The following is a 16,627-nucleotide window of genomic DNA, read 5'->3' as shown; positions in this document are numbered from 1 at the left end:
CTTTACTGCAGCTGCCCTCAGTTGCTGCTTGTTTGTGGGTCTTTTCCACACTCAGTTACAGTAAATGAAAAGCATGTTCAATTGGGTTGAGGTGAGGTGACTGACTTGGCCATTGAAGAATGTTCCATTTCTTTGCCTTGAGAAGCTCTCGGGTTGCTTTCGCTGTAAGTTTTGGCTCGTTATTCATCTGTACTTTGCAGCATTTGGCTGAAACTGAGCAGATAGTATAGGCCTATACACTTATGAATTAATTCTGCTACTTCTATCAACAGTCATATCATCAATAAACAGCAGTGACCCAGTTCCACTGGCAGCCATACATGCCCATGCCATAACACTGCCTCCACCATGTTTGACAGATGATGTGGCCTGCTTTGGATCATGAGCCGTTCCTTTCCATCTCCATACTCTTCTCTTCCCATCATTCTGGTACAAGTTAATCTTGGTTTTGTCTGTCCAAAGAATCTTGCCCCAGAACTGGGCAGGCTTTTCTTAGATGTTTTTCTGTTGTTGAGTGTTACCAGAGGTTTGCACCTTGTGGTAAACCCTCTGTATTTACATTCATGAAGGCATCTCGATTGTAGACTTTGACAATGATACGTGAGCGTTGTTGACCTGGCAAGATGTTGTGAAGGGATTTTTCTTCACCAAGGAAAGAATTATGTGATCATCCACTGTAGTCGTCTTCTGTGGTCTTCCAGGCCTTTTGGTGTTGCTGAGCTCACCAGTGCGATAATTCTTTTTCGAATTCACTTGGAATCTACTCGAGACCTCTTTATCTCTTTATTTTGTCATGAAATAACGAGGGAACATGCCACACCTGGCTACGAAACTGATAAATTGTCCAATTACTTTTGAGCCTCTGAAAATGGGGGACTATGTATAAAAATGGATGTGATTCCTAAACAGTTAATTTCAATATTTTGTTAAACCCCTTGAATTAAATCTGAAAATCTACACTTCAATCACATCTTGATGGCTTCGCTTCAAATCCATTGTGGTGGTGTACGGAGGCAGAATTACGAAAATGGTGTCAGTGTCCAAATACTTATAGACCTAACTGTACATCACTAGGCATGTTTTTCTCTGGAGCAATGTTTTAGCCTCCCTGCTCAGGAACTCAAGGATATACCATATACACTATAAGGACTTTTGTATTCCACAGTAGGACAGTTGGGTGTGGACAACATCTAACACTTACATTTATATTGGAAAACATTTTAACTTAGCTAATTTTGCAAGTGAAATTTGGTTTAATTCTATAACTACTAATAACTATTTGGTCAAATATCAGGATAAGTAACAGAATCTCTATGACAAAATGTAATATTAAAGAGTATTTAGAGGATTAAAAATCACACTGGAAAATGAATAGTCTTGTTTGTTCATAACATTAATTCAAATGTTTAGTGGTTTACTAGAACATGAGTTTTGGAAGTATGCAAGATTTCATGCTGCATCAGGTTTTAAATCGAACATAACTCATGCATTTAGACACCAGAAATATAAACTACAGTATCTCAATGAGGATTATGTCAGTATGACAATAGGTAGAAAATGAATATTAAAAAGAGGACAATATTAAAATGTTCCAGCCTTACTGCCATAACACGTAGCATTTGTTCTGCAGGTTTTAACAAACCAAACACTTTATTCCAATTAACACAAAGATTAACACACAGATATGTTAAAAATTTTAAGATAAATGCATGGTTTATTGTAGGAATTACCAAGAATTGTTTTCACCAAAACTGCCTGTATTTAGCTGGCTCTTTATTCAAGGCGAAAATCCACAGGTTAAGCAACACGGAGGGTCCTGCCATAGGCAGTAATAAGTGACTATAGTCTTTTAGTTTTGATGTGAGATCTGTGGCTGTTTGCTTTGTTCAACCAAGTGTCAGAGGATCACATGTTCCCATTGTCTTCAGGCTTAACCCGAGGTCCAATTCTAAACCAAGTACTCAACCCCTTAACCAAGGCACGTGTTAATTCCCCTTTTAAAGTGCATTCTAGCAAAAATGAATATGATGTACAGCGGTTGCTGTACGCAAAATTCATCCTCACTTTTACTCATGGTCATAATGTTCACAATGGCGTGCTCTATGTTTAGTCACTTACAGAAACAACTATATCTAATGCACAAGAGGGGGATCCACAGGAAACCTTTGGCGGAGGACAGGCACCAAAGTTTTGGTTTGAACGTCTTCCTTGGGCTTGGATTTGTATACCTATGACAACCTGTTGCTATGACAGTTCCACCTCCTGACGGGATGAGATCACGTGCTGGTGTCTGACAAGGTGTCCAGCATGACGTCACTCTCGTACATGTCGCACTCCAGGGTTAGAGACAGTCGGAGAGGCGTCTCCAGCATCATCTTGTCCTGATTCGACAGTGGTGTTTCCAAAGACGTGATGCTGGTGTCTTCCACTCTCGGCGTGGCTAGGAGGTCACCAGGCTCTGATGTGTTCAGCATCTTCATCAGCGCTGGAGTGTTCAAGCTGCTTCGCACTTTGTCGTTAATGTCTGTGCCTTAGTGGAAACAAAGGATAATATATTATTGTCTTTGGTATTGAATACACACAGCTGGTCTCCACATTTTACAGGCTTAACAGGTTTATACTATGTGTTACCCTGCACATAGCTTTGCACTTGTCTGCTGACTTTTTGAGATATATTCCACTAAGATTTTTGTTGGCACTCCAAAATTTCATTTGTGGTACTCATAGCAATAACAATAATAATTAAAAAAAAAACATCTCTTCCCAAAGACAATGTCCCTGTTACTCCAGATAAACCCAGTAACATGCTATCAAGAACTGTCATAGGGACTTAAAAAGTATTACAAATACTAGTAAAGCATCACATAACTGGATTTTTCAGAGCTCAGCCAAGATATAAAACGTTTTTTTCACATTAATTTTTCAAAAGGTAGAAATAACTACTCTGAAACTTGAGCATAGCTGTATCATACCTATATAGGCATCTGTGTCACCAATGTACATCTCTATACAGTGGCCAAGCATTGTCACAGAGAAAGTGTCGTCCCTTTTCAGTCCAAGTGCCTGCCACAGAAAGAGAAAAAATACAACTTCAAGCCTTAAAAAGAAAAACATATTTGTTAACATAAAGAAAATCAACCAATCACAGGCCATTTTCCTCTCTTTAATGTGTTTAGTCCAACTAAAACAAAAACAGCAACAAAACAAAGAAACAATAAACAAAACAACAATGGTCAAGTCTCATATCATCACACTGTATTCTGGATGACGTCACAAAATATATTTTATTATATAATAAGCTTTTCTCTCCATTCCTTATTTTCATTACACTGGATTTTACATTTGTGCTCTTTCTTTCTTAGGCGACAGCTAGCTGTATAACAAACTGACCTTCAGGGCTACTCTGCTCTCACTAAAGAGCTCTGATTTCAATCCTTATTCCTATTCTTGCTTGCACTGTCAGCGGAAGCCATCAACTATCCTTTCTATGAGTGGTATCAAACAAATGACGTCAAACAGGAAACGAAACACGTTAAAACTGTGAAGGAAAGGGACTTTACCGTATGAAAGTAGTCGATAGCACTCTCGAAGTCGCCCATGAGGCTGTGCACGTATCCTATGGCAGCGTAGGTGGAGGCATGCTGAGGGATTAACACCAGTGCTTGACGGTGGTACTCCAGAGCCTGGTCGTACTTTCTATAGAAACAAACACCACAATATACAAAGTCGATGTCAATAGATTCAACACAATTTCATAAGCAGACGTTTGCAGACACGTTACAAAATACATCTGATCATGGAGTGTTTTTAAAAAGGTTTAAACAATACTACTAACTTCTGCATGACAGTGACGGAGTGACAACAGATAGATCTGATACAGTATATCTTGATGAACCCATGGCACAGTGATGGACTCAGAGTGCCCAAAACCAGGCTCAGCCCCGCATCATCCATTTGCAGAGCTGCAGTGCCAGCAGTTCCAGGCCTAACAGTGAAATGTATGCCATGTACACACAAAGAATGTAACAGCGTCTGCAATTTTGAAAATTGTGCCTTTTGTAGGCGATGAATGGTACAAGGGTGTTTTTGAATTTACCATTTTAAAGTTCAAACTTACAAAATGCTAACATTTTGCTATACACAGCATATTTTTCTGCTCATTGTGTGTCAGTTCATAGTACGGCAACACTCTTTGCCTATAGGTGGCAACATTGAGATGTCTACCTCAGCAGGTCTGTAAACTGCTGCTGCCATTGCTTTGTTGAATGTTGGTAAGTACTATGTGTAAATCTAGTCTGACAATAAGCAGACAAGTTTTCCTCTTGGACAACTGTCTGCTGATAGTGACTGAGTGAGTCTGTAAGTGAACTACAAGCCAATTTCAGGACGGTGTCATGACTAAGTAATAAAAAATGTTTATGCTACAGTTGTGGTTTTTATTACTGCAAAAGGACAATAAACAGTAGAAAGAGCCCCCGCCTGCTCCACAACTCAGACATGGCAAAACAACTTCAAATATCCACACATGATTGCAGATAGTGGAGAGATCACTGTTTTGTGGCAAAAATAGATACACAGAAAAAGAAAGAGGTTCCCAACAGAGGATTACATCGATCAGCCACAACATTAAAAGCAGTTACCGGTTTTGATGTTGTGGCTGATCGGTGTATGTCCAAAGTATGTAAATATTTCAGTTATAATCATTTTGAGAAATGTACATGTTTTACACACATATTTTAAAAAACCACTCTGAATCCGTTCTTTCAGCAATGCATTGGGGGATGCACTCAAACGCTTCTTGAAGTATTCATTTTGTATGGATGAAACCCTTCTACATAAAAACTTTCCAGACCTTTCAAAACAACTCCTTGTTGGCAAGAATTCTGCAACCCCTTTATATCTATTGAGTGGTGGCTATGCATAATTCATTAAAGGGTCTTTGCATGAATTCTTAATGAGGACCCTACCTATGCAAAATGATTGCCAAAGAACAAGTGAACACGTCTCTGAAAATAGTCTGAAGCAGATATGAAGGGGAATTAACAAATCTAGAGGAGAGTGCACTCCAGACAATCTTCTTTAATCATTCAGAGCAACAATTTGGAGTTAGCAATTTGCTAACTCAAAGAAGACCATGAAATCCATGATGTCATTTAGAAAAAAGGCAGAGCTGCAAGTACAAGCTATTCTCCCACTGGGGCTATTCAAGACCATTATTCAATACTTACTTCAGTTTCCGACACACGTGACCTAAGTTGTTTAGCAAAGGCTCCCATTTGTCCACAGTGACCTTAAATTTTAAAAGGGAAACAGCAAAAGGCATAATATAAGTAATTCTTACCGAGACATGCCCATGTTTTTAAGACACGCATCACAATGACACTTTTCCAATTAAATAAATTAGCTGTTACTTCATTCCCTATGGCTTTGATCTTCTCCATTGCATCGAGGAACAGCCTCTCTGCGGTCTTCCAGCTGAAAGAGTAGATGTGAAAAACATCCTTAGAGCACCTCTGAATGATCAATACAATAAACCAGACTTCACTGTGTGTGTAATCTGTGTACCCTCAATGTGTGACTGCTGTTCAAGCTTGTGCTCACATCAGGTGTGATAAGAACTATATTACTTATATTTGTGAATATACATATTTTCCTTAAAAGGGTCAGTACCCAGATTACAGGAAAAAAACAAACAAACCTCACACACACATTTTGCAGATATTTTTGATTTGATGTGGCAAAGTTTTGAGGTATCTGTGTTGAAAATGGTTTACAGCTACTGTTACTATCCACATATGTCAAAACCCACACAACTCTATGAAATTATCCGCATCTGGGGTTTTTATGAAAAAAATATATCTTTTTGTGAGCTGAGTGGACCGACCCTATGGGGGATAGTTCAGATCTTTCCCTTAAGATGATACAATTTAATCACTGGTCGTTACATCAATGTGTGAGTATTAGCTGATGCTCCGAGTTTCATGTAAATCTCCAAGCCAGTTGTTATACTGACAGACAAAATAAACAGCAGCAGACAGGGCTGCACTGAAAAAAAATAGCTGCTCCTCACCTTGTCAGGCAAGTTATTGTTCATCCAGTGATTTCATTTGGTACATGGACGGTACATGCAGGTCATATTTTAAAATAGACTTCTTACCCAGTTAAAATCAGTTTTTACAAATATCACTGAGGTGTGCCAACATCCATTTGTGCTGCCAATAACATTTTTACGACTGTTGTCACACTAGAGGTGTAAGCATTATTGTGTTTGTGGCTGCATGACTCACTCTCCATTTTGAAATGCAACAACTGCCACCTCGTGTATGACAAATGGGTCCTCTGGAGCGATACTAAGAGCCTGGCTGAAGAAACGTTCTGCCAGCTTGGAGTTGTTGGTCAGACCGTACTCCAGGCCGATGTACAGCATGGGTAAGTGACACCTAAATGAGAGGGGGTAGGAGACATCAAGACCCAAGCTATCCCTACCTCATGTTTTAACAACACTTTAGAAAGAAATCTGAGTTTAGAACCCTTAAAAAATCATTTTGACCTTAAAAAAACTGACATAATGTTTAAATTCTACATTACGTTTAACAGCTATTTATAACTGAAACCAACGATTACTTTAAAGTTTCCCAGCTTCTGAGAAACCTTCCTAAAATGGAAAAGGTCAATACATTATGCCTGCTTTTTTCTTGCAGGATTGAATGTTTTCACATTGTTGTTCTGAACACACTAGTGTAAAGAATAAAATGTCACAAGCATTATTAAAAACGGCAAATTAACAATTCAGATACTTATGACTTGAAAGAAGCTGAAAAAAAAAAAAAAAAAAACTAAAGCAAAAAAAAAAAACCCAACACTTTTTTTAGCTGTAAACTTCAAGCAACACCATTAATTAGATGAACGTTAGGCTTAGCAAAAGGCTACATCTACAGCTGGGGGAAACATTTTTGGCTGACAGTCCCTTTCGATCATAAAAACTAAATACCTTTATACGTTTGCCTGTCGTCATTTAATGAGTGAAACCGAGCAAAACAAATAATCTGTCAAAGCACAATTTGTGCGCCACTAGTTGTGGCAATGTGGAGTTTTTATTGACTGATAGCCTGTGCCTCCACAATCTCCATCTCAGCATAAAACAACTCGACTGCAGAGCTTAACTGTAACTATTCAGAAGAAATTATTTAAAGATATAAGCTTTTATCTACTGAAGCTCCATTCTATGATTTAGGCTAATGAGACAGGCATATTTTTCACATAAAACCTCGCCTTGGACGGCTCTAAAAAGACCCACATTTAGAAATGTATATGGAGTTGGGAAGTCCAGGACATGTCAGTCATGTACCTACCCTTTCATCAGCTGGGCAGCAGTGAAGTAGGCAGCCATGGCTTGGTCATGCTCACTCTCCACTGCAAATGAATGACCATAGGCAATCCATGCAGGACCATAAGTCCTCTCCAGGGTGGTGGCTTTGCTAAAGGAAATATACAATATACAAGTGAGTTTTTAAGTGAACTTAAATGTAAGTTTTTACTATGCCTGTAACAGATACTTCTTTCTGAGTGTGCTAACACATACCTAAGGTATCGCCGAGCGTGTTCGTTTTTATGGCCAACCATGAGATAGTAGCACCCAACAGCAAACCAGGATACCTGATAAAAAGTTTTATTTGGTTATCAAATACTGGAAATTATGTAAACAGGATAAAGTGATCTAACCGCAACACTTACTGGGTTGTTGGGATACAAGTCTACAAGTTTGTGCGAGAGGTAAAACAACTCTGCAGGGGAAAAAAAACAAAAACACAAAAAAACATCAAACAGCGCAAAACTACCCATTTAGCTATTATACTGATGAGTACCAACAAACTAAACATTTTTATGTGTGGATCAGTGGTTGATTTTACCATTTGCTTTTCCAAGCTCCACCAGAGTTCCTATATGGACTGGTAAACAGTTGGCATGGAAGGGGTCTTTAACCATCACCCTGAAATACAAACAACAGATCTGCGTTAATGGTCCTGTACTTTTTGTATACTGGCATTCTATGAACGTAAACTTTCATAGCGTGTAATCCAAATCATTTGCCTAATCAAGTAATTCTAAATATCCAGGGCCTCAAAGTTATGCATTTGGTAAATCATATATATTTTTTGCTAGCTACCTAACACAACCACTTCTCTTCACATCATATCCAATTCAGGGCAAATACAAAGAGACCATTTAAAAAAAAAAACTTATATCAAATTTCTAATGGGACACGAGTAAGATAACTGAGTTATCTTTTAAGCTTCATTATCTTCCAGTCTGTCACTAGTCAAATTCACCAAATATTATTATTAAGTTGGATTCATCAAAATACCCACACACTACAGTACTTGCAAAAGAAAGCAACATCTGCTACAGTTTGTTTATGATTGATTTCATTTTCACACTTACAAGAGACTTTCAAGCTTTCAAGCTACTGTATTTAAATGGTGTTCTTCTAGTACAAATTGGACATTCCAAGAGTGGCTGCTGCCAGATCAAACAAGCAAGCGTCCGAAACAGAGTGATAGAGAATGAAATTATCCATTATAACTGAAATGTCACATCCTATTTTTTCCCCCCAATTACTGCTACTTGTGTAACTAAAGTGAGTGGTATTGTGTCCAAAGTGTACTATTTATGAGCTGTTGTGGTTTGACTCTTACACTACAATAACTCCACAGATGTGTATCAGACAAAATCACTTCCTTTTATCGCAGTAAGGTATGACTTGTAAGCAAGGCTGTATACTAAGGCAAGCTACATATTGGGTACACAGCTGAGAATATGTCTATAATATATGATGTTGGGATGACAGATGATGTAGGCCCCAAATTTCCAGGGAGGCTTCTTATGAATTTCTAAATTATTTGCAGAACAATTAACCAAAAAGAAAAACAAGAAGTACCAATTGAGAGGAAAAGTGAAGACACTTACATTGATGTGAGTTTGTAGCACATCTTGAAATCACAGTTATAATAATGCCTCTCAGCAAGAGACACAACTACATCCAAGTTGTCCTGAAGACCATTTACCATCTCTGGCACCACCAAATCACTGGGCTTGTTGTACTGCAGAAGGAGGGAGAAGGAGAGTGTGTTTGTATAGGTTTTTTCGCGCATGTGTGTGTGTGAAAGGTGGATGCTGGTTCTTACTGAGTAGATGGGAAAATAAATAAAGCAAGGTCAGACAAGAAGGCACAGAGGTGACAGATGAAAAGACGGTAGCAGAAAAACAGGCCAGCATATCCTTAATAGGCATTTGCATTTTAATTAATATTAACTGTATACAAATGAACCCGGAGATGGGAACACTGCAGAGGCACCATTTAGCTGTCAGCTCTCTCTCTCTCTCTCTCTTTCACTCTTTCTCACTTTCACTAAACTTAAATTAAAGGGCAAGGCTGGACAGTACATAAGGGATTAACTCAAAATACAAAACCCTGCCCATGTTCATCGTAATGAAAGAACATGTCATCCAGTGCAACAATAAGAGTCATTCCTGTGTTTTTTAACATTTTTTGACAACCAATGGAACAATAATGTGTCTATGGCACAGAAGAATAAGATATATCAGGCTACAAAGACAATACGTGTTACTAGGCTCAATTCATTGTTGGTTTTGGACTTTTCGTGAGATTTGCTGACAATAAGAAAAAATATAAAATATCACCAGCCTTATACTTTAATTAACTGATGAGTAAAAGCAATTTATAAAAATTTTAAACACTAAATGCAGAGCTCCCCTACCTTCTTTAACTTATTCTCAAAAAGGAAGTGTAACAGCTCCTCCTCTTCCTCAGTGCACTGTTGACTCAGAGGAAGCGAATCAAGGAAGTCTTTCTCTATTGAAAAATGAATAACATGTTTCACATAGACTGCCGTTATACAAGTTACTGAAATGATAAGACGTATGGGTGTATTAAACTAAAAGATATCAGTGCACATCATCACCACAGATCAGCCTCACCTTCCTGTGCAGTCAACATGTGGTGGGACGTTAAAAGGTCAAAGGCTTCAAAGCAGTACACATCCAGTTTCAAGGCCTCTTTGTAGCTGGAGGTGGCCAGTGGTCTGTTGTCCATGGCATCATAGATCTTACCCCGCAGGAGGCAGATGGAACTGTTGATCTGAAATATTTCAGAGAGGGGAAAGATCAGAAAGAAGATCGCAGACGTCAGAGTCTTTAGTAAACGTTCACAATATTACTCATAACTTCATATAGTGTTAATGCCACATCCACACAAATCCTGCAGCAAATAGACATTAAAATAAGTCTTTCATCAAATGTTTTAATGACTTATGGGTATTACTTCGTATCCATACCTAGAACAAGGCTTAATCATTTTCAACCACTGAATGCAATCTATTATACTGTCCATACCAATAGTGAAGGGCAATTCTGAGCAGGTGACCTCTATAACATCAAAGTTAGTACAGATTATCATACCTATTGTATAGTATTGTAACATTATATATAAATCTGACATTGAAATAAAAACAATGATCTCATAAGTGACTACTGTGGTTGAAAAGGATGTCTGTTAGTTTGTAAGATGCAGTTTTTAAGAAAGATGTTTACCTCTGTGAATAATCTGACTGTTTTTAAATTCCTAACTAGCTAACATTTATGTTTTTGCAGTGATCAGGACTTAAACACACTATGGCAATCAATGCTGATGTATGGTGTTATTTACTATGCGTTGTTTTTTAAACTAAAGAAAAAGAAACATCGCTTTACAGGGCCTGCATAGGTGGCACTGCATTTGAGTATTCTGAGAAGTGTATATGTTCCCTACAAAATAATGCAGAAATAATGGGTAAAAATTGTGAATGTATGTCATTTCTACCAACAAGGTAAACACCAACAAGGTAAACAAAACTGTACTTGTTGGTGGGAAGGTTTGTGGGAACTGGAACTCCACATGGCTGAAAAGTCAGGACACTAAAATAAAATTCATTGGCAAACTACAGCTACAAATTTGCAGTAACAGCATTCAACAAAAACAATTATTTGTTACAAAAAAAAACAAAAGTTAACTGATGATGTGGATAGTTTTGGGCAGGCTGTGTTCCCCCCAAAGCAAGATTTTAGAACAATGCTGAGTAATAGGTTTAGATCATCCAACAATGACAAATAAGACAGCCCAAAAATCTTTAACCTTTATTCAATGTATTTCATCTTTTCAATGGCAGCCCAGACTTACAGAGGCAGGGGACATGTCCCAGTCCTTAGTTGACTCTGGTGACCCACTGTCCTCCTTCCCACTCCTGTCCAGCAGCTTCTTACTAGTTGGCTCCTCCGCATCCAGAATATCCAAGGCCTGCTGGAATTCTTTGGCAGCATACTTAAAAAAAAAAAAAAGAAAAAAAAAAAAGGAACAAATGCATCTAAAGCAGGAACAATATATATCAGGCTTCTCTTGATGATATCCTGGAATTTATAAATATATAGGAGAGGGTTTAGAAGTGACATGATAGTTTTATTTTTCATTTACTTACATGGCACCTAGCAGCAAGGTACTGACAAGCTCCATACAACTGTGTGAGAGAAGACAAGTGTTGTTTCAGACTGGGAACTGAGAAGATTGGTTCAATTTTAACACTTGGCCAAATCATTACACAAAGTACCCAAGACATAATCCCTCATATTATCACATCAGAACTCACGCTTAACCTGTTATTACCTTGTCAAGTTTTCGCGAACGGAGGGCATGGGAGGCTCTGTGGTACTGTGAGGTCAAGTAAAGGCACTGAGCTAGCCAGTAGATATCCTGGGGATCCTCTGTATGCCAAAGAAAGAGGTAGGGCCATCAATGTCTGACGTTAGAGAGTCATCACTGACAAGCTACATAACATCGAAGCTGATGGCAAGCTACCGTGTTATCCGCCATCACCCCCGTTCAGCTGTGATGTATGTAACAGCGGCAAACAGAACAGTGACAAAACATGAATACTCTCCCTATTAAACACCAGTCCTACTTAGATCAGCGTTATATTTTTAGGTGGCAGGCTGGTAAGTAGCTATCATGCCGGCTGGTCATAAACAGCATTAACGTCACTCACCATGGGAGAGGGATGCTATCTTGTCGGCCCAAAACAGAGCACTTTGATACTGTTGCTGTAAACACACAAACAAAGAAAAGCATAAGAGTCACCCGAGTGAACAGTTTTTGTTGTCGGTGGCTGTCGGTGATAGCTTCAGGGTAGCTAGACAGGCAATCTATGAAGGTTTGGTACCACTGACGCCAGGTTTGCTCTCAAGCTAGCATTAGCTAGCAACACAGAAAGAAATCATAATTCTTACCTGGTCAATGTACTGCCGTACTCTCTTTCGAAGTCTGTCGAGATTCATTTTGATTTTTTTTTTTTTTTAAAGAAGTTGTCGCTCCGACTATCAGAAGTGTGTCATTCTTAGAGAGAAACAGTGTATCAAACGGTGCACTCAACAGCAGTATGTGCTAGCTTGCTAGCTGTGTAAAATCAAATCCGCGGCTTCTTTCTGCAACGAGTGTTCTGCCAAATTGTTCCGTAAGGAAACACATTCTGGATGAAGTGTTCCACATTAACTCCAGTCTTTTTCACTCGCGACATGTCTGGCTGCAAAATAAATGTATTAAAAAATATATATACACATTGTTTGATTTCTTTATTTATTGATGGTTTCATTTTTTGTTGTCCAGTTCTGGAGTTAAGATTGTCTTTGTCCAAATTGCTTATTGTGGGGTCTCTTTGCTGTGCAGAAAAATATAACTTTGGTAAAGCAACAAGGCATTTCATCCCTCCTTTGTGCTTGTGGTTTCCTGTTTATGTTTTAGGTGTCTGAGTCAAGGACTGTTCAACAGACTAAGGGTGTTTATCTGTTGTAAATTGAATTGTGTCAGAAGAACCTGGATTTTCATGTGGTTCTGCTGAAATTGATTTCTCAGGTATGTCTTGTTCAGGGACAGGCTGTCTATCTGAGTCCTGCTGTATCTCTGTTGCTGGTTTCTTTCTTCTTTTCATTTTCCTCAGATTCTGCTTTGCCATTTCTCCTGTTGCTTGCAGGGCTGTGTGTGGTTTCATCTGTGCTTATCTTTTGTTCTTTATCATAACCACTGCTCTGCTTGCTGGGGTTCTTTTCTCCCTGGTTTCGACACATGAAATGAAATCTTTATTATGGTATAAAATAAATATCATGATAGTCTAGGAGGTGACTGTAACTCTGATGTTACTGTAATCAGTATGTAGTGTACAGTGTATGGATTGTGCTCAATAAATGAAAATAACCTTTTACTGCTTTGCTCTTTCTCTTGGGTAACGTGCAATGCTGTCCATCAGTTTAAGAGTTTTGAGCCAGTCCTCATGCCAGCTCCTCACATTATAGTGAGGCCTGCACTGGCTCAGACGGAACAGGATCATTTGATTCTCCTCGGTAATACGGAGCAACTCCAGCTGTTGTTTCTCCTTGCCAAGGCTACAATGAAGAGTAAAGACAAGGCCGTACAACAAGGTTTTAAGTTTCAAGGGGCACTCTATTTCTGGGCAATACAACTTGTTGCCTAACTTTAAATATGTGTTTTTCACAGCCCCGATGGTTCTGCTACTGTGAATACAAAGCCCAAACCTTAACCAACCTTTTCCTGTCATAGGAATTCCTGTCGTCAAGTCCTCCAGTTGTCCTCATGATGTGTGATATTTTTTCCATAAGCATGTTGTTTTCCCTCTGAATCTTCATTCTCCACTCTTCTTCAAGCTTAACAAGATTAAATATGATTAAAAAGAGAAACAATGTATTTACACTACAGGGAAGACCTGGTGGTTTTAATAAGAAACAAAAAAAGTTCTGATTTTTGTAACTGCAATTTATCACTTAATATGTGTTCTCTATTAAATTGATGTTAAAAACAATTGTATATTTACTGTGGTACTAATTTCTAATTTGATTTGGTAACGATTTCTCAATTTATGTTTCTAGTTTGAGGCTTTACTGGATGGTTTCAGCACTGAAACATCTGCTGTCACCCTACGGACATGAAGGGAGTGCATTTGAAAACACGAGAGACAAAGTGCAACCTTTTGTCTCTTCAGCTTCAGAGCCAGGTGACCATAGGTCGTTGGTGGAGTCGTGTTTATTGTTGGCTTAGCTGACTTTACCTGGGGAGAAAAAAAACAAAAAAACAAAACACTTACAGTACAGCTTTGTCTCACATACTGAACCATGATGATACAAATTTCAACATACACTAATTTGATTAGTGTCTAGAATGAAAGCTTGAGGTCAAGACATTTTGAATCTGGGATAACAGGGACAAGTAGGGATGATACACCAAAACCAAAATACATGTAGCTACTAACCTTCCTCCTGTGTAAATCATATGAAGCCTTGTCCCACTTGTGCTGAAGATATTTGTTTCCAGTTGGAAGCAGGGGTTGATATGCCAGATGCTGCATCATTGTCCTGTAAAGAAAGAACATTTAACAGAGTTGCAATACTACAAGCCCCCCCCACCCCCACTAGAGAAAGAAACACACATATTCAATGATGTATCAGTCTGCATATGTGCTGTGGTGCAGAATTAATCACGTAAACAGTATGCTTGCCAACCCAGTCCCTCGTGTGTCTCTGACTCACCTCACAGCCTGTGGTCGACCCTGGTGTCTCAGTAGCACCACTCTTCATCTGCCCAAGACCGTGTTCGTGCTCTAAACTGTCCAGGTTGACCGGAGCTCAGAGGCAGCAGTCTTTTTTTTCCGCCAGTCCTACATGGTTGTCATGACAATGGCTGGAGAGCGCAGAGATGGATGAATGGTTTCAAATGATGTGCTTGTTAAGCAAGTTCCACACAGAGAAACGCGTACGGGCATCGAGACAGGCTAATTAGTGAGGAGACTGTGAAGAAAGCGACTGTAAAATGAGCTGCCCTGTGAAGACACCGATGCTCAGTTAAAAGCTGAAAATGAACTGTTAGACCAACTGAGCTTTCAAAACCTATTTGTCATATTTTAAAAATGTTATTCATGCCTGGAAGGAAAATGAAAAAAAAAAAGAGACAAATTTATGAACACTGACATTAGTGCCATGGTTCAATGGATCTGTTAAATGAGCTGATGGTGAAATAAATAAATCAAATGTAAAATTAGTATAATTAATAGAAATGCTTGACAGTAATGAATCCATGACGTCAGTGGAAGGTATGTTAATATTGTTTCCTACTTGCTGCACCCAGACAATTGAAGCCTTGGTAACAGTTACTTGGAAACTTACATCAGAGCAACTTCAACTAACAAAATTAGTGCAAACACAGTTTTGTACACAAGACAGCAACGGAAAAATCTGCTCTCATAAAGCACACTGTAATCTTATGCCTGATCATGAGGAAAAAAATGACATGGAAAATTTGTTTTTAGTTCTGAAAAACCTTTGAAGTAAATTCAATACAAAAAGCACATAGTATTGTATACTATTCTGTTGTATCATGTTGAATTATATTAAAGTATGTACGTAAAGTGCCCTGTGTATCTTATGGATTAAAAAACACAAAGGAGCGTTATCATCAAATTTTGTTGAATGAATCCCATTGAGGTGACTTCATGAATGAACGACTACATTACAACACTCCCCCCTACAGCCCGGAGCTGGCTATGGCAATCTTTGGTGCAACTGAGATCACTGCTGTTACGGTCCCACGCCAGAATGAACAACCAAATCACTCATGAAACTGTTATAGATCAAACTGTAATAGATCATTATATCGCCCTTTTTTCATGCACCATGATAAATTTTGAATTTAGTGTAGGTGCAACGAGGGTTAGTGTACTTTTTAAAAAAATAATCTCAACATTAATATACACTACAAACATGTGCAACTGTGAATACGCAAACATAAAGGCAAATCATTCCACAAGTTTCAAATTTACGAGTGTATTACATAATAACACAGTTGTGTAAGTTTGCAGGAGTTGTTGTAAGGCTTCCCTGGCAAGGGGCGATTCTTCACGTCTGACATTTCTTCACAGATGCCCTCACAGGCCAATTAATTGTTCCCCCCAGTGCAGTCACGTCTCGGTGCGTAGGAAGAGCCTTCATGAATGAATTATAGGCAATAAAAACGTTTCCAGTTCAATTTGTTACTTCGTTGCATAAGAGGAGATGTGTTGATGGGACAGATGGCGGATACCAGGATGATAAAATAGAGTCTGTGTAATATGATGGCATCATAAAGCTATTCTGTAAACTCTGTGTGCTGTGCCTATAAACTTCCTGCCATCCAACTTTTCATGTTTACTCCTTTCACAGTGAATCACACCGGATGTACTTTAATTAGGATATGTTTGAAAGTAATCAACAGAAATAAATCTTTCATCTTAAAAGGAAACATGAATCTCTACAAGCCGACCTGAACGATTTACAAAATAAATCAAGTCAGCATAACTTGAGGTAGCTCTGGCAACAGTTACATCCTAAAGTCTGTTTGGATAGGTTTTTGTCGGCTTTGCCCATGTGGACACTGTAGATTTCACCCACTCTTCTTTGTGAAACTGGTCAAGCTCTGCAAAGTTGGTTGGGGACTGTGAGTGCAAAGCAATTTTTCTGCCAGAAATTCTGGGCTGGATTG

At 38.7% G+C, this 16,627-nt stretch overlaps 1 protein-coding gene across 1 annotated transcript; it reads right to left on the bottom strand.

Moving 5' to 3' along the window:
- Positions 1-1,472: 1,472 nt before the first annotated feature.
- cdc16 (cell division cycle 16 homolog (S. cerevisiae)) lies at positions 1,473-12,568 on the bottom strand. Its single transcript, XM_040149387.1, has 18 exons — positions 12,337-12,568; positions 12,096-12,150; positions 11,717-11,814; positions 11,532-11,570; positions 11,237-11,377; positions 10,000-10,159; positions 9,780-9,874; positions 8,968-9,101; positions 7,911-7,990; positions 7,735-7,784; positions 7,583-7,656; positions 7,353-7,478; positions 6,288-6,440; positions 5,412-5,475; positions 5,229-5,290; positions 3,561-3,696; positions 2,973-3,063; positions 1,473-2,530 (listed from the first exon to the last, which is right to left on the bottom strand). The coding sequence occupies exons 1-18, from the start codon at positions 12,382-12,384 to the stop codon at positions 2,277-2,279; spliced, it is 1,860 nt and encodes a 619-aa protein (XP_040005321.1). The 5' UTR covers positions 12,385-12,568; the 3' UTR covers positions 1,473-2,276.
- Between the last annotated feature and the right edge of the window lie 4,059 nt (positions 12,569-16,627).

Source organism: Xiphias gladius, chromosome 16 (assembly GCF_016859285.1).
Source record: "Xiphias gladius isolate SHS-SW01 ecotype Sanya breed wild chromosome 16, ASM1685928v1, whole genome shotgun sequence".
Taxonomy (NCBI): domain Eukaryota; kingdom Metazoa; phylum Chordata; class Actinopteri; order Istiophoriformes; family Xiphiidae; genus Xiphias; species Xiphias gladius.
This window is presented reverse-complemented; position numbering and strand designations above follow the sequence as displayed.